General features: G+C 38.1%; 1 protein-coding gene across 2 annotated transcripts in view; it reads left to right on the plus strand.

Annotated features, from left to right (window-relative positions):
- Positions 1–27,328, plus strand: part of CTNNBL1 (catenin beta like 1) — a 227,099-nt gene that overhangs the window by 85,844 nt on the left and 113,927 nt on the right. For both annotated transcript variants that reach the window (XM_071211701.1, XM_058287065.2), the window contains exons 7-10: positions 3,786–3,877; positions 12,011–12,083; positions 12,320–12,378; positions 13,825–13,973. In XM_071211701.1, coding sequence (XP_071067802.1) covers positions 3,786–3,877; positions 12,011–12,083; positions 12,320–12,378; positions 13,825–13,973 — 373 coding nt within the window. The remainder of the gene's footprint in view (positions 1–3,785; positions 3,878–12,010; positions 12,084–12,319; positions 12,379–13,824; positions 13,974–27,328) is intronic.

Genomic DNA, 27,328 nt, shown 5'->3' on the forward strand with positions numbered 1-27,328 from the left:
TTATTTTTAATTTTTCCCAAATTCTACTCAATTTATTCATTTTAAAAAAGATATTACATTCAAAAAATATGAGGTCCCCATTCACCCCTTCCGCCCCCACCCCACCACTCCCCCCACAGTAACACTCTCCCCCATCATCATGACACATCCATTGCGTCTGGTGAGTACATCTCTGGGCATCACTGCACCCCATGTCCCGTGTTCCACACCATAGCCCACACTCTCCCACGTTCCATCCAGTGGGCCATGGGAGGACATACAACGTCCGGCAGTTGTCCCTGGAGCACCACCCAGGACAACTCCAAGTCCCGAGAATGCCTCCACATCTCATCTCTTCCTCCCATTCCCCGCACCCAGCAGCCATCATGGCCGCTTTTTCCACACCAATGCCACATTTTCTCGATTATTAACCAAAATAGTTCATGAATAGGATATCATTAAGTCCACTCTGATCCTTACTGTATTCCTCCTTCCTGTGGACCTTGGCTTGGTTGTGTCCATTACACATCTATGTCAAGAGGGGGTTTAGATTCCACATGGATATTGGATGCAATCCTCCTGCTTTCAGTTGTAGGCACTCTAGGCTCCATGGTGTGGTGGTTGACATTCTTCAACTCCATATTAGCTGAGTGGGGTAAGTCCAGTAAATCAGAGTGTAGGAGCTGAAGTCTTTTGAGGCTCAGGGCCTGGCTATCATATTGTCAGTCCAGAGATTCAAATCCCCTAGATATATCTTAAGCCCTAGCACCAACTACGATTCCAGTAAAGTAGCATGAAAGGCTTGTAAAAAGAGATCCCATCTGAGTCCAGCTCCAGCATGCAGAAACACCAGCTCCAAAGAAGGGCCAACTGGCATGGCAGTGAACCCCATCTGCCATGACCATAGAACCTGTGGGTCTCTTTAGCCCTCAAAAGGACCGTTATCTGGGGTTGTATCTACTTTATCTGTCTCTGAGACTCTGCTCAGGTGTGCATAAGGGCAATCCTTCTGACAACCTCCAGACTTTTTTAGAGACTCATAGCCATATGAACTCATTTGTCTTTTCCATTTCCCCCTTACTTTAGGTCAAACAGCATTTTTAACTCCTGTTATTATACGTAGACAGGGATATTCTGCTGGTCCGCGTTGAACCTTTAATTCAAGGTCATTTTCTAGTTACGTCATCAGCTGGTACTTGGTAGTGTTCCCTCGGTGCCAGGGAGGCTCATCCCCGGGTGTCACGTCCCACGCTGGGGGGAAGGCATTGCATTTACATGCTGAGTTTGGCTTCGAGACTGGCCACATTTGAGTAACACGGAGGCTGTCAGGAGGGAACTCTTAGGCACAGTGCTGCTCTAGGCCATGTTCTTATTTCAGGTGTATAGGCTCACAAGCATGGGAAGTGTTTATTGTACATTTTTAAATTCCCTTATGTTGATTTTTCTTCCTAATTTCCTTCAGTGGAACTACAAATTTTTGAACCGTATACCTTTATAGGACATTTTATTGAAAGTCAGTGTTTCTTTCTCTTGTGTATAGTTTGCCATGTAAATTAAGTTAAAATACTACTTTTAACTTGGCTGCCCCTTCATCTTATGTTCATTTAAGTGGATTCCTCTACAGTATTTCCTCTCCTTAAATCTCCCCAGTCTTTCCCCTTGCAAAGTTGCCAAACCAATAGCCTATTTAAAATTGTGCTTTTGGATAGTCCTCTTTATCACCAGTTACTGTCTTATAAAACCAGAGGTGACAGAAGTATAAGCAGAGCTTGAGATATGAACAAGGCCCAGTGGAAGCAGAAATTTTGATGCCATTTTCTCTTTTCTTTTGTGTTTACCACACATTTTCCTTGTGGTTCTAGACTCTCTTCAGTGAGGATTATCATAAAGAAGGAAAAGATGTAGGCCTAGGGAGTGAAAGAAGAGAGTACATAACAGTTTGAAATTAGGGGGTTGGTGCTAGCTGCCTAGAGCCAAAATTTGTCATTGCCATCTGTTTAGCCTAATGCTGGATTTTGCTGAATAGGAAGTTTATCAAAAGTCTTAACTGGCTGTCAAGAAAAAGGGTCTGATCTAATGGAGAAAACACCAGACTTGACCATCTACAGAGATCTGTTTTCGTTTCAGTTACCTACGAACAGTTAGAGATATTCATTTCTCTCTCCCTTATTGACTGCTTGATGCTAGGCACTGTGCTAGGCACCAGGGTAATCTAAAGATGAATTTAAGAATGATCTTAGGCTTTAAGGGGCAGACTTATGGGAAAGTCTTGAACAGAAGGAAAAGATAATGTAGGGTAATAAATGATATAATAGGAGTCAGCGAAAAGCACTGTAGGAATGAAGAGGAGAATCTCTAAATTACTGGAAAAGAGCAGGAAGCAGATTGGGATTGAATATGAAGACAGTAGCATTTTGACAGGTGGAGAAGTGTGAGAAGGGCTCCTGGGCAGGGGAGCATCAACAGCAAAGTCTCGGAGCCATGGATGGGCATAGGTTTTGGAGAAAGATCAAAAATATACTAGGGCTAGAGCATAGGAATATGAGGTGGGAGTTGTGGGAAATGGGGCTAGAGGAGTAAATTTTTCCACATTATGGAAGACCTTGTAAACCATGGCAAGAAGTTTAGATTTTTATATTAGGTAATAGGAAGCCATTTAAGAGGAAAAATAAGATAAGATAAAGGTTAAAATGAATGAGCTGATTTTCTTAGAAAATGTGAGAATTTAATTTAAGGTATTGTAATGATTTTCATCTCTGATATACAAGGTCCCAGGTTCAGTCCCCAGTACCTCCTAAAAATAAATTGCTAATCTGGCTCCCACAGCTTTGTATTATATTATTACCACTTCCTGAAGGGGGTGCCCACTCATTCTTTAAGTTGCCATTAGCTAGACTCAATTTGGTTGAAGGTGAGTAAAAAAGTGGAGGGTGTGGTGATTTCTTCAGCCCTTTCTCCTTCAAAACTCAGAAGTTGTTCTGAGCATTGCTCTTACAGAGAACACGGAATTCTATCTGCTTTATGATAGTAATATATTCTAGGATGTGGAGTAGAAGGGCCTCTGGCAGAAATGAAAGCATTGGTGTGTTAGGGTTGGATTCTAGGTGTTTTTTAATATCCCCATTTTTAGTATCATAGTCATGAAATAACTTTTTTTTGCCTATTAATTTTAAAATTTTTCTATTAAGCAACACTTTGACTGCTGTAAGATATAACAAGACTAGTCACATTTGCTTCTGAGTACCTGACAATCACTTCAGCCAGTATGTCCTCTCCCCTCTGTGCACATTATTTTGTTCAGTTAAGAAGATCCTGTTTGCATCTCTGTCGATATCCTTGTTTCTACGTGTTAGAGAGAAAGGGAACTAAAAATGGTTGAGTCTGAAAATAAGAGACCGAAATCACCATGGCCTGATTTTTCCCTATGACTTCCGCCTAGCTCCTTGTCTCTCTGGTTACAGGTCTCTGGAACTCAGCTATAATGGGGACTAAGAGGACCTTCTTAGGAAAGTATCCATCCTCTTGTGTGTTCTGATCTAGCGTTTTTCTCTATTAGCATAGAAAATATACCAGTTGTTCCTTATGTGACTTTCATCATTTCCAGTTAGGAGTTTTACTTGTAAAATAATGGGAAGAAGAAAAACACAGCAACAGTCTGGTTAATTTTTAAATGACAGCACAGCATCTGGTGGGGAAGAAAAGGGGGGAGTAGAAAGAAGAAAAAAAATTTATGTCATGGAAAGAAAGTTTCTTGCAGATGAAAAGGAAGTTGCCCTGCTAAATGATTGGTGTCTGTCTCCCTTCAGCTATTGTGGAAAACATGGCTGAGTTCCGGCCTGAGATGTGTACTGAGGCTGCCCAGCAGGGTCTTCTCCAGTGGCTGCTGAAAAGGCTGAAGGTGCGTTTGGCTCTCTGGGACTAAAGCTCAAATCTCTATGCTCTGGGTATGGCTGATGCTGGGCCATATCATCTAAATTGGGAATCTTTGATACCTCTTGCCTCTTTCTTTGCTTCTCCTTATTTATTTATTTTAAAGGAAAGTACTTAAAAATAGCCTTTATTACACCTGAAAATAATACAATCATGTTATAAATATAAATGATACAGGCAGTATAAAAGTGAAAGTAGATGTTCCGCTCTTCCGATCCCTTCCTTTCCCACTTCCCAGAGGCAACCACTGTTAACAATAATTTATTTAACCTTCCAGAAATTTTCTGTGCGTATATAGGTGTGTGTGTGTGTTTCACTAAGAGAATTACACAGTGTTTTCTTTTGCCATTTGGTTTCTTCATTGAACTAATGGCTGGCTAGTATCCCATTGTACCAAAATTAATTTAACCCTGTTTATAAGTTTTTCACTATTATACATAGTGCTGCAGTGAATATCCTTATATACACACATACCCCTTTTTTCTTGCCTTTCTCTCAGTTTATATGTAGGATAAATTCCTTGAAGTGGAATTGATAGGTTAAAGGGTAGGTATTGCAAAATTGTCTTCCATAAAGACTGTCCCTCTGATCTGAGAATATGTGTTTCCCTCTACTGCTAGCAACTTAAGGTATTATCAAACTTAAAAAATTTTGTTAATCTGATAAGTAAAAACTGGTATTTTATTATTTTAATTTGGAATTTTAAAACCAGGTAAAGAGTAATGACAAATCAAGTAAAGCGTAATGGCTTTTTTTTTTTTAATTATCCATTTGTATTAGTCTCTGTTAGCTTTCTGTTTATATCCTTTGTCCATTTTTCCACTGGATTGTTCATTCTTTTTTCTTCTAGCACAGTCCTTTTGATCATCTTTTAACGGCCAGTGCTTTCTATAGGATAAATGAGGAAAGACAGCAGTAAAAGCTTTTCTCTGAATAGTTGGGAGGCTGTTGGAACTCCTTATATGCTAATGAAATGGTCCTCAGGCAGGCAAGGATTCCCAACATTTTAGAGAGAGAGTCACTTGTTTGTAGATAGAATGATTCTCTAAGGTGTCATGGCCTTGCTGGGCCTCAGGGTGTTAGAGAGCTTCAGAAAGTCTGAAGTGTTTTCAGGTGATTTAATCCCCCCTTGTCTTGGCAGAGCCAAGGGAGAAGGTTCTGTAAAACTACCTAAGATATTATCTACCCATGATTCCCTCCCTTTCTGACATTCTAGGTCTTCCCCAATCTTACTTATTTAACCATTTGCTCCCTTAAATCTGTAGCATGGACTTATATAATATATTGATTTGAGGATACTCAGTTGTAGACCAGATATTATCATCAGTGGGTACTGGCACATTTGCCTAGTGGAGTATGAACTTGATGCATAGTTCAGTGAACTGAAACCCTCCACCCCCTACGCCTCCCTCTCAGTCCTGCAGTTTAGCTGCTTGTTAATTCATGCTTTTATCATTTTTGTCCCTTGGTTTTCGATCTAGACTACTTTCCTCATGGAAATTCCCTTCAAGTCTCCTAAGCTCAGTTTCTTTCCTCATGTAAATTCTCTTCAAGTCTCCTAAGCTCAGTTTCTTCTTTCCTCGGTACTCAATACATTTTTGTTTGCCAAACCCTTGAGACATTTTGTCAGTGAAGAGTAAAAAGAGGGAAGTAGAACACAGAATTAAAGAAGTGGGCTAGATGGCAGGAATCAGAATTATCTTTGAGGTGGCCACAGACTGGGACCCCAGCCTTAAAATACTATACAAAATAATAATTATTTCTGTGAAGGCAGGGCCTATTTTTCTCAGTTACTTGAGGCTCGTTTCCTCCAGGAACCGTCATTAAACTAGAATGTAAGACCTCCTTTGCCTTTTGAAGATGTTAAACCTTGCCAGTCTTCAGCCCTCTCTCTACATCCTACCTTCACTGACCACTTAAGGCTACCTTCCTTCATCTGGCCCAGTCTGAATCCTTCCAATTCTCTATTCTGAAACATTGGCCTCCTTTTTTTTTCTTTTTTTTTTAGGTACCGGGGCTGGGAATTGAACCCCGGGACCTCATATATGGGAAGCTGGCACTCACTGAGCCACATAATCTTCCCTGTGTTGTTTTTTTCATTTGTTTGTATTTGTTTTCAGGAAGCACCAGGGATCAAACTGGGGACCTCCTATGTGGGAAACAGGAGTTCAGCCCCTTAAGCCACATCCACTCGTGAAACATTGGCCTTCTTGTCTTTCAGACATCTCTTTTACCTGTCCCCTTACTCAGCAAAGGTCAAAATTCCTTTGACCTCTCTTTCTTTGTTTATGCTCCTCCCTCCACCAGTAGGCTCCTTTCTTCTGTATTTCTAAATTAACACAACCTTCATGAGCCAGCTTAAAACCTTACTCTTTCATGTAATCTTCATCATCTAGCAGAGAAGTTGAGAACTGAAGGGAAATTTCTATATACTTTTGCAGATGTGAAATTAAAAATTAAAACCTCTGAGGATTAACTACCTTGTCCAAGTCCATACAGCTAGTTAGAGACAAAGCTAGGATTAAAACCCAAGTCTCTGGAATTTTCCTCATATACCCTTTCCATAGCACATCTTTGCCTCCAGCATTTATTAGCCTCTTTATTTTCTCAAAATCAGCCACTTCCTTTTCTCCTAATGATTCTTTTATGGGAGTTAGCAGAACAGGATTCACGCATAAACACTTTCATTTCCTCTCAGTGGTTATCAAAGTGAGGTTCTTGGACCAGCATCATCAGTATCACCTGTCACTTTGTTAGAAATGTACATTTTGGGGCCCAACCCAAGACCCACTGAATCCACGAGGCTCAGGGTGGAGCCCAGCTATCTGTGCTCTAAGGAGCCCTGCAGGTCATTGTGATGCATGATAAAGATTGAGAACCACTGTCTTAGAGTGCTTATGTCTAGATTGCACAATAACAGTTTGCTATTTAACTGATCTCCTGTATTTGGTAATCTTTGAGTAATTATGAAGCGTGTGGCACATTGGTGACAGGCCTTTTAAGTCTTGGATTTCTCCTTTTTGTACTGGTAGCCTAGCAGTATATAGACATAGTCATGGATCTCATCATCTACCAAATGAAAATTATCTAACTTATTCTAATGACAGAGAAACCCATTGCAGGTGATTGTTTGAAGTTAATTGACAGGTGCAAGCAGATAATAGTAGTGCAAGAGACACTGCATCACAGTTCATTTTTGGGGGGGAATAAAAACTAGCCAGATTGTTGTATATTATTGAAAATAATGCCAAAGTTTTCTTTTCTAAAGAAACAAAATCAAGACTTCTTCTCAGTTAAATCTCTGCTTCAAAAACTGTTGCAGCGTGCAGCATATGAGTTAATTGAGAATTTGCTAAATTATACTACATGCACAACTGGTTGATGCTGTTATGAACAGAGGTTGGGATTTTGTGGTATTATCTGCTTTGACTTTTTAAAAAATATTTATTTAGTTTTATTTATCCACCCCCCCTGCTGTCTGCTCTCTGTGTCCATTTGCTGTGTGTTCTTCTGCATCCGCTTGCATTATCTGGCGGCACTGGGAAACTATGTCTCTTTTTGTTGCATCATCTTGCTGCGTCAGTTCTCCGTGTGTGCGGCATGACTCCTGGGTGGGCTGCACTTTTTTCACACAGGGCGGCTCTACTTGTTGGGCATACGCCTTGCCGTGGGGCACCCCTACATGGGGATGCCCCTGCATGGCACGGCACTCCTTGCACGCTGCAGCACTGCACGTGGGCCAGCTTGCCACATGGCTCAGGAGGCCCTGGGGGTCGGACCCTGGATCCTGCATATGGTATATGGACGCTCTATCAGTTGAGCCATGTCCACTTCCCTGCTTTGACATTTGTATGTGATTGTTGATGTGTCTGAACCAGCCCATGTATTTCATATACTAGAGGTGAGCTGCAGAAATAATTTGGAGTTCTGGCTCCTGGTGATAGCATAATTGATTTGTACTTTCAAAAAAGCATCATCTCCCAAAAAGGTGAAATGTAAGTATACTCAAGGCTAGTACATGCTGAGTACAAACCTATACTAAACTCTGTAATTACAATGACAACTGAAAGATTTAGGATTACCAGGCTCCTGTATGAAAGCCCCACAAGCTCCAACTCCTATTAGTTAACTTTGTAAAAAATAAGAGACTATACTTGCTAACTATAGTCTACTTTCTCCTGATTTTGATTGAATGTTTTTGTTATTTGTCAGTTTGGTGTTGTACAAGCTTAGAGGTGGTTATTTCTGGCTGAAAATTAAACAAAAAAATTTTTTTTCCCTAAACGTTGTCTTTGGCAGGACATGAAAGATCAGTCTTTCCCACCTGGCTTTGTTTCTCTCCTCCCCTCCCCTCCCCTCCCTTCCCTTCTCCATTGTGGTAAAATATACATAACAAAAATAATTTTAATCACTTTTAAGTGGATAATTCTTTATAGTAAGTATATGGACAATACTGTGTAACTTTCACCATTGTCTGTTTTCATCAACCTAAACCAAAACTCTTGCTCATTTAGCAATAACTCCCCATTCTGCCCCGCCACCCCCCTTTGCTGTTCTGTTTTCTGACTATGAATTTGCTTATACTGAGAATTCCATATTAGAGAAATCATAATATTTTTCCTTTTGTGTCTGGCTTGTTTCACTCACGTTCATTTATGTTGTAGTATGTACCAGCACTTCACTTCCTTTTATGGCTAATATTTTATTGTATGAATACACCACATTTTATTTATCCATTCATCTGTTGATGATAGTTAGGTTGTTTTCACCTTTTGGCGATTGTGAATAATGCTGCAGTGAGCACTGGTGTACAAATATCTACCCAAGTCCCTGGCTTCAATTCTTCTGGGTATATTCCTAGGAATAGAATTGTTTTGTTTTGTTTTGTTTTTGTAGTTTACCCTTTTTATTCCCTTCTTTCCTTTTTCCTGTGTTTTGTTAGTTTATTTATTGGTTACATTTGTAAATACAATGAATATCTTAACCTAATAACAGTCTAGTTTCACTAGTACCAACCTAGTAGTTACTGCGTGGAGGGTGATATTCACTGATATTTACTGCATTTTAGCCTTTCCCTGCAGCTCTTCCCTGGATGCTATATAGTGTTCTGCTAGACTCCAGAGTTTCAAAATATTCAAATCAGACGGTTCTTGCCAATTCAATAGTTGTTTTGGTAAAGGGATGATTCTTGGAGCTTCCTACTTCACCATCTTCTCACCATCTTCCTGGCCTAATTCCTTTTTTTAATTTTCAGCTGGATTATTAACATATTTAGTTGTCATTGTTGTCATTACAAAGTTTTTCCCAGCTAATACGAGTTCCATGTATTGACTGTCCACAGTGCTAAATGTGTTCTAGATGCCTTACTTATTTCTAATCCTTACAAACAACTCTGCAGAATGATTGCTGCTGTGCTTAGTTTAGAGATGAGAAAAGAATCCTAGAAAGGAGAGGCCTTACCCAAATCACATGGGAAGGACTTGGTGGAGCCTGTGAAAATTGGGCCTGGCCACTTCTGAAGCCTCCTTGCTTAGCTGCTTCCCATTTGGCATCCCTCTCAGGTTCTAAAGCATTGCAAAACTCAGTGTTGGGAGTTATAGCCTCTTATTGTTTGATTTCCTTATTAGATTTCTTCTTCAATCAGAGGCTCTGTATTTTCAGAGAAAAGTGATAAAATTATGATTTTGATTAAAAGTACTTTGGGCCGGTTGGAAACTCATTGAAATGTCACATGGCAAAAGGTTGAGATTTCCTAGGGGATCGGGAACTTTTACTAAAGGAGAGCTCAGCTTTTGGGTACCTGTAATGTGTTGTATACTGCTGCATTTAATATACCACCTCATGAATAAGATACTGTTTATGCTCATTTAACATAACAGGAATCTGATTAGAGAAGCAGCGTAATTTGACCAAGAGCACATATTGATGTCCCAGCAATTTAATAGCCATTTGCAATACCATGACTACTTACTAATGGATGTTGGGTACTTTTGAATATAACATAACTTCTCAGACCATGGCATCTGATTAAACACCCCCACCTTCATTCCTGCTCCACATTGATTTTCACACACTTCTTTTAACAGCAACCAGCAAAACCAACTTCACAAAAGTATGATGTCATCAAAAGAAATGTACCTTGAGCTAGCAGTTAATACTATGTTCAACAGATGTCCTTCTTAAGGTTTCCTTGAAAATTAAAAAATACCCTGTAGTGCCTTCCTGAATTTGATAGGGTACTCCCGGCACCGTAGCACACAGTTTGGGAACTGTGGACTTAAGGTTGCATAAGTATTAGTGGCACACTTACGAGTCAGATGTGTGTCTAATCCCAGATCCAGGTACTCTTTTTTACTTTTTTTTTTGAACTTCACTGTACTACTTAATGAAATAATTGTGAAGTGTAACATTTAAAAATGCCTTAACAATGGGTGGGGTTCCTGTCTGATTGACCTGTGTTTCCTGTCGTGCTTTATTCTATCTTGCATATAGTAGGTGCTTAATAAATATTCGTTAGAAGAAAGAGAAAATCTGCCCCCTGCTTTTGAGATAGGAGTTTATAAAATTGAATAAAGGTCAAGAGGCCTTATAACCACAGAAAGGCCATTGTTCTGGTGCCCTGGTGTCTTTTGACTTCTTTCAATCAAGAACCCTGGCCCTTGTAAAGCTGCGTATGTTGTATGTGGCTCTGAATCATATAAAATACAGTAGCAATATTTGGAATTTAAATAATTTGATGATGTAATTCCATTAGCAATATCCTTAATTCTGATAGAGATGCTCAGCCCTTGGCTTTTCACTTTTATATTTTGATTTTGTAAAACAGTTTTCCTTAAAGTGAAACACACCACAGATTGTGTTTAAACACTGGTTGTTTTACTGAATTTCTTGGAACAAGGCCTCAAGCTTGCCCAGGGAGTATACCTTGGAGTTAGCACATGTAAGACCTTGCATTTACAGATCTTTCAACCTAAGATGGGTCATACCTGGTCAGCCTCCTGAAACCCTGTGGGATGCACTTAGGCTTGACAAGAAAGATGTGCACAGAAAACTGAAAAGGTACCAGATGTTGCTTCATTAGGGGCTGCTCTTCCTTCTTAAGTACAAAATCAGTGTCCAAACAGAACTGTAAATAGTACTAAGGCGATGAAGGTGGTGTTAGCGCTACAGTAAACACTTCCCATATCCTTTTTGGATACTGAAATTATTTGTCATTTTAAAAGCTTAGGTAGAAAGGCTGCTGCAGATTAACAGTTATTGTCTGTTGCCTGCATTTTAAGGATCATGGCTATTGTAAATAAAAACACATTGATGGTGATTATTTCTCTCTGTGTACCTTTATCTAAGGGGAATTGTTAATGGTGATGTTTGAGTCTCACTACTAAAGCAACAAAGGCTATGAAAGATACTCTTTGCAGTAGATATGTCTCCTCTGAAACTCCAAGTAGCAGAGCATGCAGCCGGGAAAGAATTGTGGGTAGCAATTTGGGTGTTAAAATATTAACACACTTTTGCATATTTAATGTGGTTTCCTTTTTAAATAGTAGGCAGATTATGGCATACAAGCAGTAAGGTTTATGATTTCAAATTAAATTTTAAGCATTTAAAAAAATCCAAAAGGAAATATACTGTTATAAATACATGCCCTTTTTCTAACCAAGAAGTTGCTAGCCTCTGGTTGTGTATCAGCTAATTTATAGCCTAATTTTATGATTGTAATTTGTGGAAGAAGCTTCCTGATGGATTTTAGTTTTAAAATTTCAAAACTTTCAATCATTCTAGTCTACATTTGACTAAATGATAAATAATAGTCCCTGAACTAAAAATGGGAAATCTGGGAAGTCTTCATGGAGGAAGTGACATTCATACTTGGGCCTTAGTGGTGAGAACCAATGTGTCCATCTAACATTTATGGTTTAGTATGGAGTACTTGAGTCTTGGCTCTTGGGAGCAGATGTAGACTGTGTTACCCTTAACTTGCCTTTTCCCTTTTTAACTTCTACTTCTTTCTAACTCAGATCCTAATACTGGTGAAAATTTTGTCCTGGAGAAGGAAGCAAGGCTCTTGAACATTTTTCTCATTTTTCCTATTTCCCCACAGGCAAAGATGCCTTTTGATGCCAACAAACTGTATTGCAGTGAAGTGCTAGCCATATTGCTCCAGGACAACGATGGTAAGGCTCCCTTTCGATATTGATATTCTGTTAGGATAGGAGCCAGGCTTGTTTCAGATCATGACAGCAAGCTCTCTTGCCTTTGGCATCCCCTTGCTCACCCTCTTGCTCTCTGTGCAGCTTTTGTACTCTGTCAGGCTGTATTGATTTTGTTTGCTGATATATCAGTGTTAGACGGCTGTAAAATCTGACAGTTAGCTTCATTTTTTTTCTTCCTCTATTTTTTCTTCTTTTAGAAAACAGGGAATTGCTTGGGGAGCTGGATGGAATCGATGTGCTTCTTCAGCAGTTATCCGTGAGTAATTCTGATGCTTCCTGTCTGCCATGAAGATACATAGCTTGTTTTAAATGGGAGGCGGAGCTGGAAGTTGTGGGAACGAATAAGCCACGTGATGCAGGTGAATGGAGATATGTTGGCAGGTTTGAAGTTACATTGGCAGGTTATCCTCCCTTTCTTAGTTATTTGCTCTTTATAACTAGATATCACTATGAGTCTGGTATGAACTTTCTCAGTCTTCTGATATGATACTTGACAATCCAAAAGAGTATGCTTCCTGCTTAGTTGTATATTTTGAGTCAAGAATACCAAATTAGTTTCACAGTTGGCCTACTCTCAAAATGATTCACCCCCTTCCTTTCTAGTTCACCACTAAACTGCAGTCTATTCAGTTAGGATACTGATCAGCTCAAGGTGTGTAATTTCCAGTGTAGTGAGGTAGAGGTCACAGAGGAGGAAAGGGAAGGACATGGCACTGGAGATTAGTAGGAGACTTTGGAAATTGACATTTGTACACTATAAGAAATGGAAATCCAATTGAAATGTTCTCTGGCATTTTGAAAATACTGTTAAGATTTCTTTTAACAAAGCTCATCTGTGCAACTCTAAAAACAGTACTGAAGATAGATCATTTGGATAAAACCTTGAGAGTGTTGGGAGTGTCTGAGATGTCAGTTTGCATACAGCTTTCTTTCTTGGAGCCAGCAGCCCAAGTGCCTTGGCATCCACCCCAAAAACAGAGCTTGTAAATGTGAATCTGTTTCCAGTTCTGGGGAGATGCATAATCCTGTTCCTGCCAAATCATTGATCATTTTGTAGTAGATTGTATGGATATGTATATACTGTTAAAAGGTTTTTCCCTTTAACGTGTCCTGCATCTTTGGCAAAGGCAATGTTTCTGCTTTGCACCCCTCCCATGACTTAGAGCCCACTACTTCATGAGAAGGTTCTTCCTTATACAGAGCCAAGACTTGCCCCTTTGGATTGTGGTTACTAGTAAAAGGACAACAAAGGGTTGTGGTTGGGTTGAGCAAGTGGAGGGTTTTTAGGATGGCAGGCAAAGTTCTGTTTCTTGACCTGGCTACTGATTTCAGGAGTGTTTACTTTATTAATTTAGCTGTATATGTCTTTTACAAAGTTTTTCTGTATCTCTGTTGTTTTCTAGTAAAAATAGTTTGTTTTGTTTTTAAATCTTCCTCCCTGGAACTGTCAATCACTGATAGAACCAGTGTCAGTTGAGTGCTTTGGTTTTTTGCATAAACATATCCATTTATTTAATGCCTATGAATCAGACTGAACAAGACCAGTTTCTCTAAAATGGAAATTGATGAGAATTTTGTTTGGTAAACTTCTTTTTCTTCAGTTTCTTCATGACAGGTGGACTTTGGAAATTGTTGAATGATGGCTGATGAAAAGACATTCTCTTATGTCTCTGTACTTCTACTATCTGTCTTTGCTTGATAGGTGTTTAAAAGACACAATCCCAGCACAGCTGAGGAACAGGAGATGATGGAGAATCTGTTTGATTCACTCTGTTCCTGCTTAATGCTCAGTTCTAATCGGGAGCGCTTCCTGAAGGGTGAAGGTCTTCAGCTGATGAATCTCATGCTCAGGTATGACTCTAGTCTTAGTTTTCCCACTTTTTTTGCCTGACTCCTCACTTGATTCAAGATCATGTAGCAGTAGTCTTTTATTCATTTGAGTTTCTAGATACATAAAGAACAGTAAAGTTTTCAGTTATATGTGTGTGTGAGTGGTCTTTTCTAAAGTTATATTGAGTGAATTAAATGTATGTTTTGGTCTCTTTGTGCCCTGCCCTGTTATGTTGACTAGTAATATGACCATGTGATTGAAGGAAGCTTTTGTCTTATTCCTTCCTTAGTGTGTTGGTTTGGGAAAATCTAGTTATTAATTTCTCAATTTATCCTATGTTAATTTCTAAACTTAGCTCAAATTCTCTTTTTATCCCGCACAGACCTATTTTATGCCTTGTTTGTATTTTTATCATTGACAGAATATCTTTCAATGATGAATCGTGTGTGTGTTAATGTGCCTAGCATAGGATATGTGAAAATGTGCAAGAAAGATGGAGAGCTTTTCTTTATAGTCCTTTCCTTGTATGTCTTATTATTTATGCTCTAATTCCTTAAGGTCTTTAAAGTGCATATCATGTTAGCGTATTTCACAGAATCCTAGAGTTGGAAGCAAAAGGGAGGTAGCTTGTATTGATAAATCTTAAGAAATTTGACAAGGAAGGGGACTAGAGAAATGGGGGAGGGGTAATCAGAGCATGTGGTACAGTCAAGGGATTGTTTTTCAAATTGAGAGACACTAGGGCGTGTTTGCATGGTTGGAAGATTAATCATGATGGAATTATTCTTCATGAATTTGAACCAGTCTGCTGTTGTGAAACTTATCATGTGCACTGAAGACTATATTAAACTAAGATATTTACTTGAAAAAAAATTTTTAGATAAATTTGATGTATATATATTAAATATAATCTAGAATATATACATGTATAACTGCTGTTAAACATTGATAAGGTACTGTATTAAGTGCTAGTCTTATATGGAAATGAATAAAATAGGATTCCCACCATCAAGAAGATTTAGAAAAACCTCTGTTACCTAAACATAACCCCTCTTTGGGAGAATATTTCCTTCTAGTCTTTTTGTTCTATAATCGTTTTCTTTGGTTTTAGTAACTTTTTAGGCTTCCTACACATGTATTTTTCTATGCTGTTTCTTTTTTTTTTTTTTAAGATTTATTTATTTCTCGCTCCCCCCCCCCCCCCCCCAGTTGTCTGGTCTCTGTGTCCATTATTCGCTGTGTGTTCTTCTGTGACCACTTCTGTCCTTTTCAGTGGCACCGGGAATCTGTGTCTCGTTTTGTTGGCGTCATCCTGTTGTGTCAGCTCTCCATGTGTACGGCACCATTCTTGGGCAGGCTGCACTTTCTTTCGTGCTGGGTGGCTCTCTTACGGGGCGCACTCCTTGTGCATGGGGCTCCCCTACACGGGGGACACCCCTGCATGGCATGGCACTCCTTGCCATGGGCAAGGCACTCCTGCGCATGGGCCAGCTCCACACGGGTCAAGGAGGCCCAGGGTTTGAACCGCAGACCTCCCATGGAGTAGCCAAGTCCGCTTCCCTATGCAGTTTCATTTTAACTTAATATTGCTATAATTGTATTGAATGAATAAAATTTTCCCATGCTGTGACATAATCTTCATGAGAGTTTTCAATAACTGCATAATGGTCTTTAGGGGAATTTAGCTTATTATTTATTATTTTCCTGTTATTGATATGGATGTTTTTTCCAATGTTTTGATATTAGAACAAATTGTACAACAACCATTTTTGTGTTTAAAACTATTTTGTATCTAGCATTATCAAGGTAAATATTTCTAAAATATCTTCTCTTTAAAAGCTTGCATGGGTCTGGGGTAGAGTAGACTCTTAATTGTCCAACTTATACCAGACCAGACCTTAGACTGATTGAAAGTCTGCCTCTGAGGAATTGCTCTTAAAAAAAAAATTTTTTTTTTTACAGTTCAAAGAGGGGCATGAGAAATTATTCGGCGGCTTTTAGTGCTTAGCTGATTTTTGTTAGCTTTACTCTCTTGAGACTTTTGTTTGTTTATCTGCTTTACCCTTCTAATTGCTTGTCGTTTTATTGAAATGACCCTCCTTCTCAAGCAAATAGCATATAGAGGAGATAATTTGGTTTCTCGGGCCTTCTAACCTTAGAACTATCCTCTGCAGGGACTTCTTCTAAGCTTAAAGGTCTAAACTGCCAGTGTGTTTGGATGGTTGCGTGCAAATCTGAAGTGATGTATTCCTGTAGCATATAGCTTGATAATGTACAGTGGTGGGAAGCTGGATAAAATTCAGTGTAAATTTATATAAATAAATAAAATAAATTTTAGTTGGTCAATTGCATTAGCTGTATTTAAGATGCTCAGTACCCACATCTAACTGCCATATTGGACAGTGCATTATAGATCATTTTTTATCCCCCCCCCAAAAATTTCCTCAGTCTCTCTTTTTTTAAACAGATAAATTTTATTTGTACATATTAATAAAGCATACAGTTCATTCAAAGTGTACAGTCAAAGGTATTTGATAATCACATAGTTGTGCATTCATCACTTCAGTTATTATTAGAGCATTTTTGTTATTTCAATAATAATTTAAAAACGCAAACAAGTAAACAAGAAAATTCTTCACCTTTTGATTTCTGTTTCCCCAACTGTACATAGCTGCTATTTCTGGCTATTACTGCACAGTTATTTATTTATTGAAATATATTTATAAACCATACAGTCTATCGAAAGTATATAATCAGTGGCTTTTAGTATAATCACAATGTTGTGCTTTTCCAGTCAGTCTCCACCCATTCCCCTGACCCCAGGCAATCACTGTCATGCTAGAATTTCATATAAATGGAATCCTACAGTATGTAGTTTTTTGTGTCTGGCTTATTTTGTTCAACAGTCTTGTATGTACCTGTAGTTTGTTTCTTTTACATAATACATCATTATATCTCTACATTCCAGTATAGCCATCTGTTTATTATTCACTGGTTGGTGGACATTTGGGTTGTTTTCAGTTTTTTGCTATTATTAAGTTGTATAAACATATGTTTTCATTTCTCCTTGGAAAACACCCAGGAGTGGAATACTGGGTCATATAATAAACATATGTTTATTATTACAAGAAATCACCAAACTCTTTCCCAAAGTGATTGTGATTGTGACATTTTCCAGCAAGATATGAGAACTTCAGTTGCTCTGCATCCTTCCTTTGTCAGACTTTTAGTATTAGCCATTCTAGTAGTTGTGTATTGTGGGTTTTTCCCCCCTGAGATGACTCTCTAATCTGTTTGCTTATCGTCTGCTCATTGTCTGTTTTTTCTTTAGGAAGCACAGGGAACTGACCCCAAGACCTCCCATGTGGGAGGTGGGCGCTCAACTGCTTGAACCACATCCGCTCCCGTGTGCTGTGGTTTTAATTTGAATTTACCTGATGACTAATAATACTGAGCATCTTTTCATGTGCATATTGAATTTTCTTGTATCTTTTTTTGTGAAAGTCTCCAGACATTTAGCACATTTTTTATTTGGATTGTCTTCTTATTGAGTTGTAAGTGTTCTTTATTTCTCTCCCCTTCCTGCCCCCCGCCCCACCCCAGCTGTCTGCTCTCTGTGTCCATTTGCTGTGTGTTCTTCTGTGTCTGCTTATATTCTTGTCAGTGGCACTGGGAATCTGTCTCTTTTTGTTGTGTCATTTTGCTGCGTCAGCTCTCTATGTGTGTGGCGCCACTCCTGGGCAGGCTGCACTTTTTTCGCATGGGGTGGCTGTTTTTACAGGGCTCACTCCTTGCACATGGGGCTCCCCTACATGGGGGACACCCCTGTGTTGCACGGCACTCCTTTCACACATCAGCACTGCACGTGGGCCAGCTTACCACACAAGTCAGGAGGCCCTGGGTTTGAACCCTGGACTTCCCATGTGGTAGGTGGACGCTCTATCGGTTGAGCCAAATCCCTGTAAGTGTTCTTTATGTGCTCTATATGCAAGTCCTTTGTCAGGTAGTGGTTTTACAAATATTTTCTCCCAGTCTATAGCTTGCCTTTTCATTTTTAGCAGTGTCTTTGAAGAGCAAAAGTTTTGCTTCAGAGATGTCCCATTTACAAATTTTTTCTTTTACGAATTGTGCTTTGGTTTAATATCTAAACTCTGTTTACGTAAACCAAGGTCTCAAAATTTTTTTCTTATAGTTTCTCCTAGAATTTTTAAAGTTCTAGGTTTTATATTTAGGTTCATGATCATTTTAAGTTAATTTTGTATATGATATGAATCAAGGCTTATTTTTATTTATTTTTGCATATAGATGTCTACTTCTGGCACCATTTATTGAAAAGGTAATCCGTTTTCCATTAAATTGCCTTTATATCTTTTTCATAAATCAGTTTATCATATATGTGTGGGTCTGTTTCTTTTTTTAAAAATTTACTCATTTTCTTTTTTAGAGAAGTTGTAGGTTTACAGAAAAATCATGCAGAAAGTACAGAATTCACATATACAGCTTTCCCAATTGTTGACATTTTGCATTAGTGTAGTACCTTTGTTATAGCTGATAAAATAATATTATTGTTACTGGCTAATAATAGTACTGGACAATGTCCATAGCTTACATTAGGGTTCACGCTTTGTGTTGTACATTTGTATTTTTTTTTTAATTTGTATTGTGGTAACATATACATAGCATAACATTTCCTGTTTTATCCCCTTTCAAGTATACAATTCAGTGGTGTTAATTCATTTACAGTGTTTTGCTACCTTCAACTTCATCCGTTACCAAATCCTTTCCATCAACCCAAACAGAAACTCTATATCCATTAAGCATTAATTCCCCATTCCCAAACCCACTTCTAACTGGTATTCTAATTTCTAACTCTCTGGATTTATAGATTCTTTTTATTTCATATCAGTGATATCATACAATATTTGTCCTTGTATGTTTACTTTTATATTGTTAAAGATAGGTAATATTTACACTTATTTTTTACATTGTCAAGAGCTGCACTGTCCACTATATCAGCCACCAGGCACATGAGACTATTTAATTTAAATAAATTAAAATTAAATAAAATTTTAAATTCAGTTCTTCAGCTACAACTAGCCAGCCATATCTCAAGTGCTCAGAAGCCACATACAATACTAGAGAATATTTCCTTCATCCCAGAAAGCACTGTCTAGTCTACAGTTTGAGTTGAAAAATTGAAAAATATTAATATTTTTTTTCCTTTTTAAGATTATGTAAATATTATTTAGTGCACAGTCAATAATTTACTATGGGGAAGTTTATGTAGCACAAGTGGTTGAATGCCTCTTTCCCACATGGTAAGTCTTGGGTTGGTTCCCGGTGCCTCCTAAAAACAAAAGGACAAACAACAAGCAAACAAATGAAAAATCCAACTCAGGGGAGCTGATGTGGCTTTGCAGTTGAGCACCAGCTTCCCGCATACAAGGTCCCAGTTTCAATCCCGGGCCCTAGTACCTCAGAAAAATTAATAATTTACTGTGATTATCCTTCGTTATGCACTTTTATAAGTTTTTTATATCAATTTTATTGAAACTTACTCATAAACCATACACTCCATCTAAAGTGTATAATCAATGGCATTTGGTATAATCACAGAGTTGTACATTCAGTACTTTATTACAACTTTTTCGTTATGCAAAAAAAAAGAATAAAAACAACGAAAAACAAAAAACCCTGCCCCTTAGTAGACACCTCACAATCTATCCTTTTCCTACTATACATAACTGCTAATCTATTTCCATCTCTGTAATTTGTTTATATTTACATTTTGTATAAATGGAGTGAAATAGCGTATTCTGCTTTTTGTCTGGTTTCAGTTAGCATACTTCCTTTTTTTAAAAATAAATCAATTTTATTGATATATATTAATAAAGTGTACTATTCACCCAAAGTATACAATTAATGGTATTTGGTATAATCACATAGCTGTGCTTTCACCACTTCAATCATTATTATTATTTTCATTATTTCAATAATTATAATAAAAAACAGGCAAGCAAACAAGAAAATTCTTCATCTCTCAATCTATGCTTTCCTTGCTGTACATAGCTGCTATTTCTGACTATTCTTGCACATTTATTTATTTTTTAAGCAGTTTTATTGAGATATATTTACATACCATGTAATCTATCCAAAGTGTCTAATCAGTGGCTTTTAGTATAATCACAGTGTTGTGCATTTATCACCACAAACATTTTTAGAACAATTTCATTTCTCCAAAAAGAAAAACTCCATACCTCTTAGTAGTCACCTCTCAATCCCTCTGTCCTTCCCCCACCCTACATAGCCACTAATCTAATTTCATCTTTATAAATTGATTTATATTTTATATAAATGGCATCATACAATATATAGTACATTGTGTTGGTTTCTTTCACTTAACAAAGCAGTTTTTTTTGTCTGATATTAGTATCTTATAATAACGTACATTTGTCCAGTTTCAAAGAAAAATGGCCTTATATGTGCAATTTTACCCATAATCATATTTCACATGCGGTTTTACTGTGCTCAACAGTCCCATGTTACTTTTTTTTTTTTTGCCTTCCTTTTGTTAATATACATGAACTTAGACTTTCCCTTTAAACCACTGTCATACCCACATAATAGTACTGCTAGTTAAAAATATTATGTTGTGCTTTCACTTTTTCTGTTCATTTTCAAAGATTAATACACAGCCTTTTTACCAACTCTGCACAGATTAACCCTTAGCTTTCCATTTTTAAACCTAATTCTCTTTCACTCAATATAGTGTCTCATATACTTTACAATTTCATTTCTTAACAGCTACGTAATATTCCATTGTATGACTACACCACAGTTTGTTTATCCATTCATTAGTTGATTGGCACCTGGGTAATTTCCATCTTTTGGCAATCAAGAATAACACCACTATGAACATCTGTGTGCAAAAGTCTCTTGGTGTCACTGCTCTCAGTTCTTCTGGGTATATACCCATTAGTGGTATTGCTGGGTCACGTGGCAAATCTATATTCAACTTTTTAGGAACTGCCGAACAGTCCTCCACAGAGGCTGTACCATTCTACCTTCCCACCAATAGTGAATAAGCGTTCCTGTCTCTCCACACCCTCTCCCACACAAGTAATTCTGTCTTTTTAATAGTCAGCATGCTAATAGGTATGAAGCGATATCTCACTGTAGCTTTGATCTGTATTTCCCTATTCACTAGTGATATTGAACATTTTTTCATGTGTTTTGTGTTTTTTTTTTGCCTTTTCTATCTCTTTTTTGGACAAATGTCTATTCAAGTCTTTTGCCCATTTTTAAATCAGTTTGTCTTTTTATTAAGTTGTAGCATGTCTTTCTCTAGATAACAGCTATTAAACCCATTCGGGTATATGATTTCCAAATATGTTCTCCAATTGAGTTGGCTGCTTTTCACCCTTTTGACAAAATCCTTTGAGGTGCAAAAGTGTTTAAGTTTGACGAGGTCCCATTTATGTTTTTTTCTTTGAAAGGTTGCTCATACTTTGGTTGTAAGTCGAAGAAGCCACCACCTACCACAAGGTCTTTAAGATGTTTTTTTTTTTGGTAGTTTTATGCCTTTTATAGTTAGGTCTTTGATCCTGTTTGAGTTGATTCTTATAGTGAATGAGATAGGGATCCTCTTCCATTCTTTTGGTTATGGATATACAGTTCTCTCAGTACCATTTGTTGAAGAGACTGTTTTGTCCTCTTAACATGGCTTTGGTAGGTTTGTGGAAAGCCAGTTGGCCATAGAGGTGAGGGTTAATTTCTGGGCTCTTAGTTCTATTCCGCTGATCAATGTGTGTGTCTTTATACCAATACCACGCTGTTTCAACTGCTGTAGCTTTGTAATATTTTTCAAGGTCAGGCAATGAAATTCTTCCCATGTTTTTTGGTTTGGTACTTAATTTATATGCTTTTTGTTTTTTTGGGCCTTCTTTACCCTGCTTTTCTGCTTTTAATTCCTTTTTTCTACTTTCTTTTCATTTATTTTGTTACTCCTTTTCCATATTTCTAGGTTAAATGCTTAATGCTTTTAAAAAATATTCCTCTATTTTAAAATTAGAAACACTTAAGGCTAAAATTTTCCTTTTAATATCGCTTTAGCTTCATCCCATATTTCCATATGGTTAAGGCTTGTTTTCTTATTACTTTGTTATTTTTCTAAAATTGAGATTTCATTTTTATCCTTATACTTGGCTAGTTTTTGTAAATGTTCCATGGACATTTTAATAGAATTTGTGTTTCTAGGGTATAAAATTATATAAGTATTTCATCAATTTTGTAAATATATTTAGCTCTTCTCTATTCTTTTTGTTGTTGCTGATTTGTCAAATTCTGAAAGACGTTTTAGTCTCTCACCTAAAATTGTCTTGTTTTCCCTTCTTGAATTTTTTGCTTGTTATATTCTAACCCTGTATTGTTCAGCAAGGGATACTAATTACTTTTATCTTAATCTCGTGTATTTTATTTTTAAAAAGGCCTCTGTTGCATGTAATGAAATTTTCTTTTAATTTTTTAGTAATTTTGAATTTGTCTATTATATCCTTTTCCATCACTTTATCTTTAGCTTTTTATGTCATTTTGTGTTACATGTAACTCTTACTACCAGCATATAGCTGTTTTTATTTTTTATTTTTAAAAATTTTATTATCTTTTTTTTTAAAAGATACATAGATCACATAAAATGTTACATTTAAAAATATAAGAGGTTCCTATATACCCTAACTCCCCATCCTCCACCCCCCTCCTCCCATATCAACAACCTCTTTTATCAGTGTGGCACATTCATTGCATTTGATGAATACATTTTGGAGCACTGCTTCACAGTATGGATTATAGTTTACATTGTAGTTTACACTCTCACCCAGTCCATTCAGTGAGTTATGGCAGGATATATAATGTCCTGCATCTGTCCCTGCAATATCATTCCGGACAAGACAACTCCAAGTCCCGAAAATGCCCTCATATCCCACCTCTTCTTCCTTCTTCCAGCCCTCAGCAACTCCAGTAGCCACTGTCTCCACATCAGTGATACAGTTTCTTCCATTGCTAGAGTCACAATAATTCTAGAGTAGAGTACCAGTAAGTCCACTCTATTCCATATTTTATTCCTCCAACCTGAGGACCCTGGGATGGCGATTTCTACTCCACCTCTAAATCAAGAGGGGACTTGGATCCCACATGGCTGATGGATGGGATTTTCCTGCTTGCATTTGTAGACTCTCTCGGTTCCCTTGTGTGGTGGTTGACCATCCTCACCTCCCTGTTAGCCCTGGGTAAGTCCAGTGAACCAGAGAGTAGGTGTTCCAACTATGCTGAAGCTCGGGGCCCACCTGGCCCATGGACAGCCCAGAGATTCAAGTCTCCAAAGCATACACCCATCCCAGCACCAACCACAGGGTCAGTAAAAGTGACAAAAGAGGCATGTGTAGAGAGGTAACATCTGAATCCAACTCCATCACACTCAGGAATGTAAATTCCAAAGTCGGGCCCACTGGCAAGGCTCTGAACTCCAGAGCCATTTGCCATGACCATAGGACTGTATGTCTCTGTAGCCCTCAGGAGCACCACTACCTGGGATTGTATCTACTGTAGATATGCTTCAATATCTGGACATCAGTTGCAGCAAATGTAACATCCACATGTAAAAAGAGTGGTTTGTTTTTAATCCAGTATAAAAGTTTGTCTTTTAAGTAGATGAATTTAAACTATTTGCTTCTATTATAATTACTATTAATATTATGTTTGCCTTTCCCTGTCTGTTTACTGTGTTCTTATCAATATCATTTCCTTGATGGCTTTCTTTTGTTTCTTATCTATTTTAGCCCTTTCATTTTTTTTCTGGAGATTTGGAAATTTTCTATTTCTTTTCTACTAATAAATTCCTTTACATTTTAAAAATTGAGAATTTATTTCTTTGTGAACATCTGAAATAGTATTAGCTCCCTTTCTGATTTGGCCTCTGCCCAGTTCTCCTACAACTATCCCTTTTTATTTTCCCCTTCCCACACATTTTACATTTTAATCTCTAAATCATGGTATTTTAGATTCTTTAAGACATTTCACTATTTTGGAAGTTGGTTTCTTTTCTACTGAAACCTCCCTTGCTTACCTCCATCAGAGCACTCATTACCCTGTATGGTGATCATCTATTGATCTAAATTTCCAACTATACTCTTGATGGCAGAAACCATCTTCTTCTTCTTATATCCCAGTGCCTAGCAATAGATATCCATCAGGCCTTTAATAAATATTTGCTAAATGAGTGAGAAAATTTGAGAAATATTTTTGCTATTTAGAATCACTGGATCATAGAATTCTGGCAAATCCTATAGATAGACCCAAAGGAAGAGTGATTTACTAAAAACCATATGACTGAGAATTCAGTCTCCTTCCTGAAGGTATTTATTTCTGTTTTTTGCTGTTACATCATTTTAGTGCATGGTGTGAAGAACACAAAATGAGCTGCTGGATAGTTGTGATTTAGATCTTTACAGCTCAGGGGTGATAGGATAGGATCAGCTCTAGTCCTGGGTTCGCATCCCCTGGCAGTTCTGTCTGGCCTGTACGCATGCTAACTTTCAGAGCAGAAGCCAGCACAATTGTCTGCACTTTAGTTTATTCTCCTTTGGAACGCTTGAGCCTCTCAACTTTCTTCTTCCATCGTTTTCTTGGGTATTTCAGAGTAATGGTTTAGGTATTCATTTCTTATAACCATTCTACTCAGGATTTACAGAAGTCTTTCATGCATATTTACAATCACCCAGCTTTTGTTTCTAGGAGCTGTTTTTGGAGGCCAGTTACCTCCTTGCCTTTACTTCACATTCGTTTTCCCTCTAGTCTTTTCCTTTCATCCAGGTGTTAGTTTAGTTGCCATTTGATTTTTTTTTTTTTTTATCCTGCATTAAAAGTAAGTGGATTGCTCTTATGCACACCTGAGCAAAGTCCCAGAGACAGATAAAGTAGATACAACCCCAGGTATTGGTTCTTCTGAGGGCTACAGAGACCCACAGGTTCTATGATCATGGCAGGTGGAGTTCAGTGCCATCTCAGTTGGCCCTACCTTGGAATTTGTGTTTCTGTGTGAAGGAGCTGGACTTATGTGTGATCTTTGTCCACAAACCTCTCCTGTTACTTTTACCAGAACTGTAGCTGTTGCTGGGGTTTAATGTATACCCAGGGGACCTGAATCTCTGGACTGACCATATGATAGCCAGGCCCTGAGCCTCAACAGACTTGCAACTCCTACCCTCTGGTTTATTGGACTTACCCCATTTAGCTAACATGGAGGTGAAGAAGGTCAACCACCACACCAGGGGGCCAAGAGTGCCTACAACTGGAAGCAGGAGAATTGCATCCAGCATCCATGTGGAATCTAAGCCCCCTCTTGATATAGATGTAGAGTGGACTTACTGATATTCTTTTCATGAACTATTGTGATTAGTAATCGAAGAAAATGTGGCATTGGAGTGGAGAAAGTGGCCATGGTGGCTGCTGGGGGTAGGGAGTGGGAGGAAGAGATGTGATGTGGGGGTGTTTTCGGGACTTGGAGTTGTCCTGGGTGGTGCTGCAGGGACAGTTACTGGACATTGTATGTCCTCCCATGGCCCACTGGGTGGACTGTGGGAGAGTGTGGACTATGATGTGGATCATTGACCATGAGGTGCAGTGATGCTCAGAGATGTATTCACCAAATGCAATGAATGTCTCATGATGATTGAGGAGGTTGTTGTTATGGGGGGGAGGAGTGGGGTGAGGGGGGTGGGGGGTATATGGGGACCTCATATATTTTTAATAACATTAAAAAAATAAAGACAAAAAAAAAAAGCAAGTGGTTTTCACAGTGCTTGGCAGAATCAATAAGAAGAAAGGTAGTTTTTTTGTTTTTCTCTGTCAGCCAAAGGACAGATGAAGACATCTTGGAAAAGAAGAGTTTGTTGAGGTGATATTTAAACCTGGAGTTGATACTGTGAAAAAAGCAACAGGTAGCCATCCTGCTAGAGAAGAGGAACCAAAAAAAAAAAAAAGGTTGGGAGTTCTATTTGATTATGTGTGTGTTTTCATAAAGAAAGAGGGGTGATGTAAGGGTAGAAGGTACAGAACTTTTGTACAGCATGGAATTGTACACTAAAAGAGAACAAGTCTGATATTCTAGAAATAATGGTTCCTTCATGTGTCAGGTAGCTCAGCCTCATTCTTTCAGTTTGATAGTTTGAGGGTAAGTATGTATAGAGAGGAGGTTTGGATGGTCTTTGGCTAGTAGCAGAAGAGTTAAGATATAAGCTAAATTATTGGAGGTAACCATATTAGGATATGGCAGGGAATGAGGATGGAGCTACAAAAAATGCTGTTATTTCCCCTGGATGGAGAATGGTTTGCACTTTCATGTTCTTAGTTATAGATACCTCTCTTTGTAAGATAGTTGCTACACATAGCAGATTCCAGTGTATCCAGTTTAATTCTAGCCTGTTCTCCAAAATGTTTGCTTCTTGACCCCACAAAGCACTCTTTAAGAGTATGTCCTTGTATCAAAACAGGTACGTTGTTCTTTAAGAAGCAACAAAGCCAGTGAGAATTACATTGTCAGTTTCCTTGAAAGTGTTGACATGAAGGCTTATTACTTGTGTTGTAAAACCCTGTTCCAGTTAGAAGAAGAGACCACTTTGATCCCAAGGGATGTGTATAAATGCGACTTTGGGTTGTGTAACAGAAATACACTGAACCATCTTGGTTATTAGCTCTTAAGGCAAGAAGAGAGGGAAGGGTACACACGTGTCTATTTTAGAAACCACCAACTTTTTTTGCTCTTAGGTTTTTTGGTAAGGTTTCCCTTAATCTTAAAATGTCTCTGACAAAAAAAATCAAATAAAATGGCAGTGATATAACATCCGCAAACCCAATTCTGGACTGTGAGCTCATGGCAAACTTTATAGGTAGATAGGATAGCCTAGGGAATTAGCTTTTAGCCTAGCAATTTATGCCTTTGGTTTTTACCTTGTGCTACATTGGTTTTATTCCTAATGAACATTTGAAGGTCCAAACTATATTGCATTTTTATTCTTGTGGTCATTCACAATTTTTTGTTTTGTTTTTTAAGAGCTAGTCTGTTCTGACCTTCCTAATGGGGCTGAATGCAGTTTGTGCTCCAAGCTGTGCGCACGGAGCTTGCTTGTTCTTTGTCTAACAACAAACGTTCCTTTTCCCCCCAAGCTGCTGTACCATTCTCTTTTAGATGGATAATAGTAGTTTACACCTATTCTCTAGGAACCAGAAAAACGATTCAAAAGCACAACGTAATCCTTCCAACAGCCCTCCAGGCTGGCTTTACCTCTTCATAAATGGCGAAGTGCTATGGTTGAGAAGGTAG

The sequence above is a fragment of the Dasypus novemcinctus genome, chromosome 24, assembly GCF_030445035.2.
Source record: "Dasypus novemcinctus isolate mDasNov1 chromosome 24, mDasNov1.1.hap2, whole genome shotgun sequence".
NCBI lineage: Eukaryota > Metazoa > Chordata > Mammalia > Cingulata > Dasypodidae > Dasypus > Dasypus novemcinctus.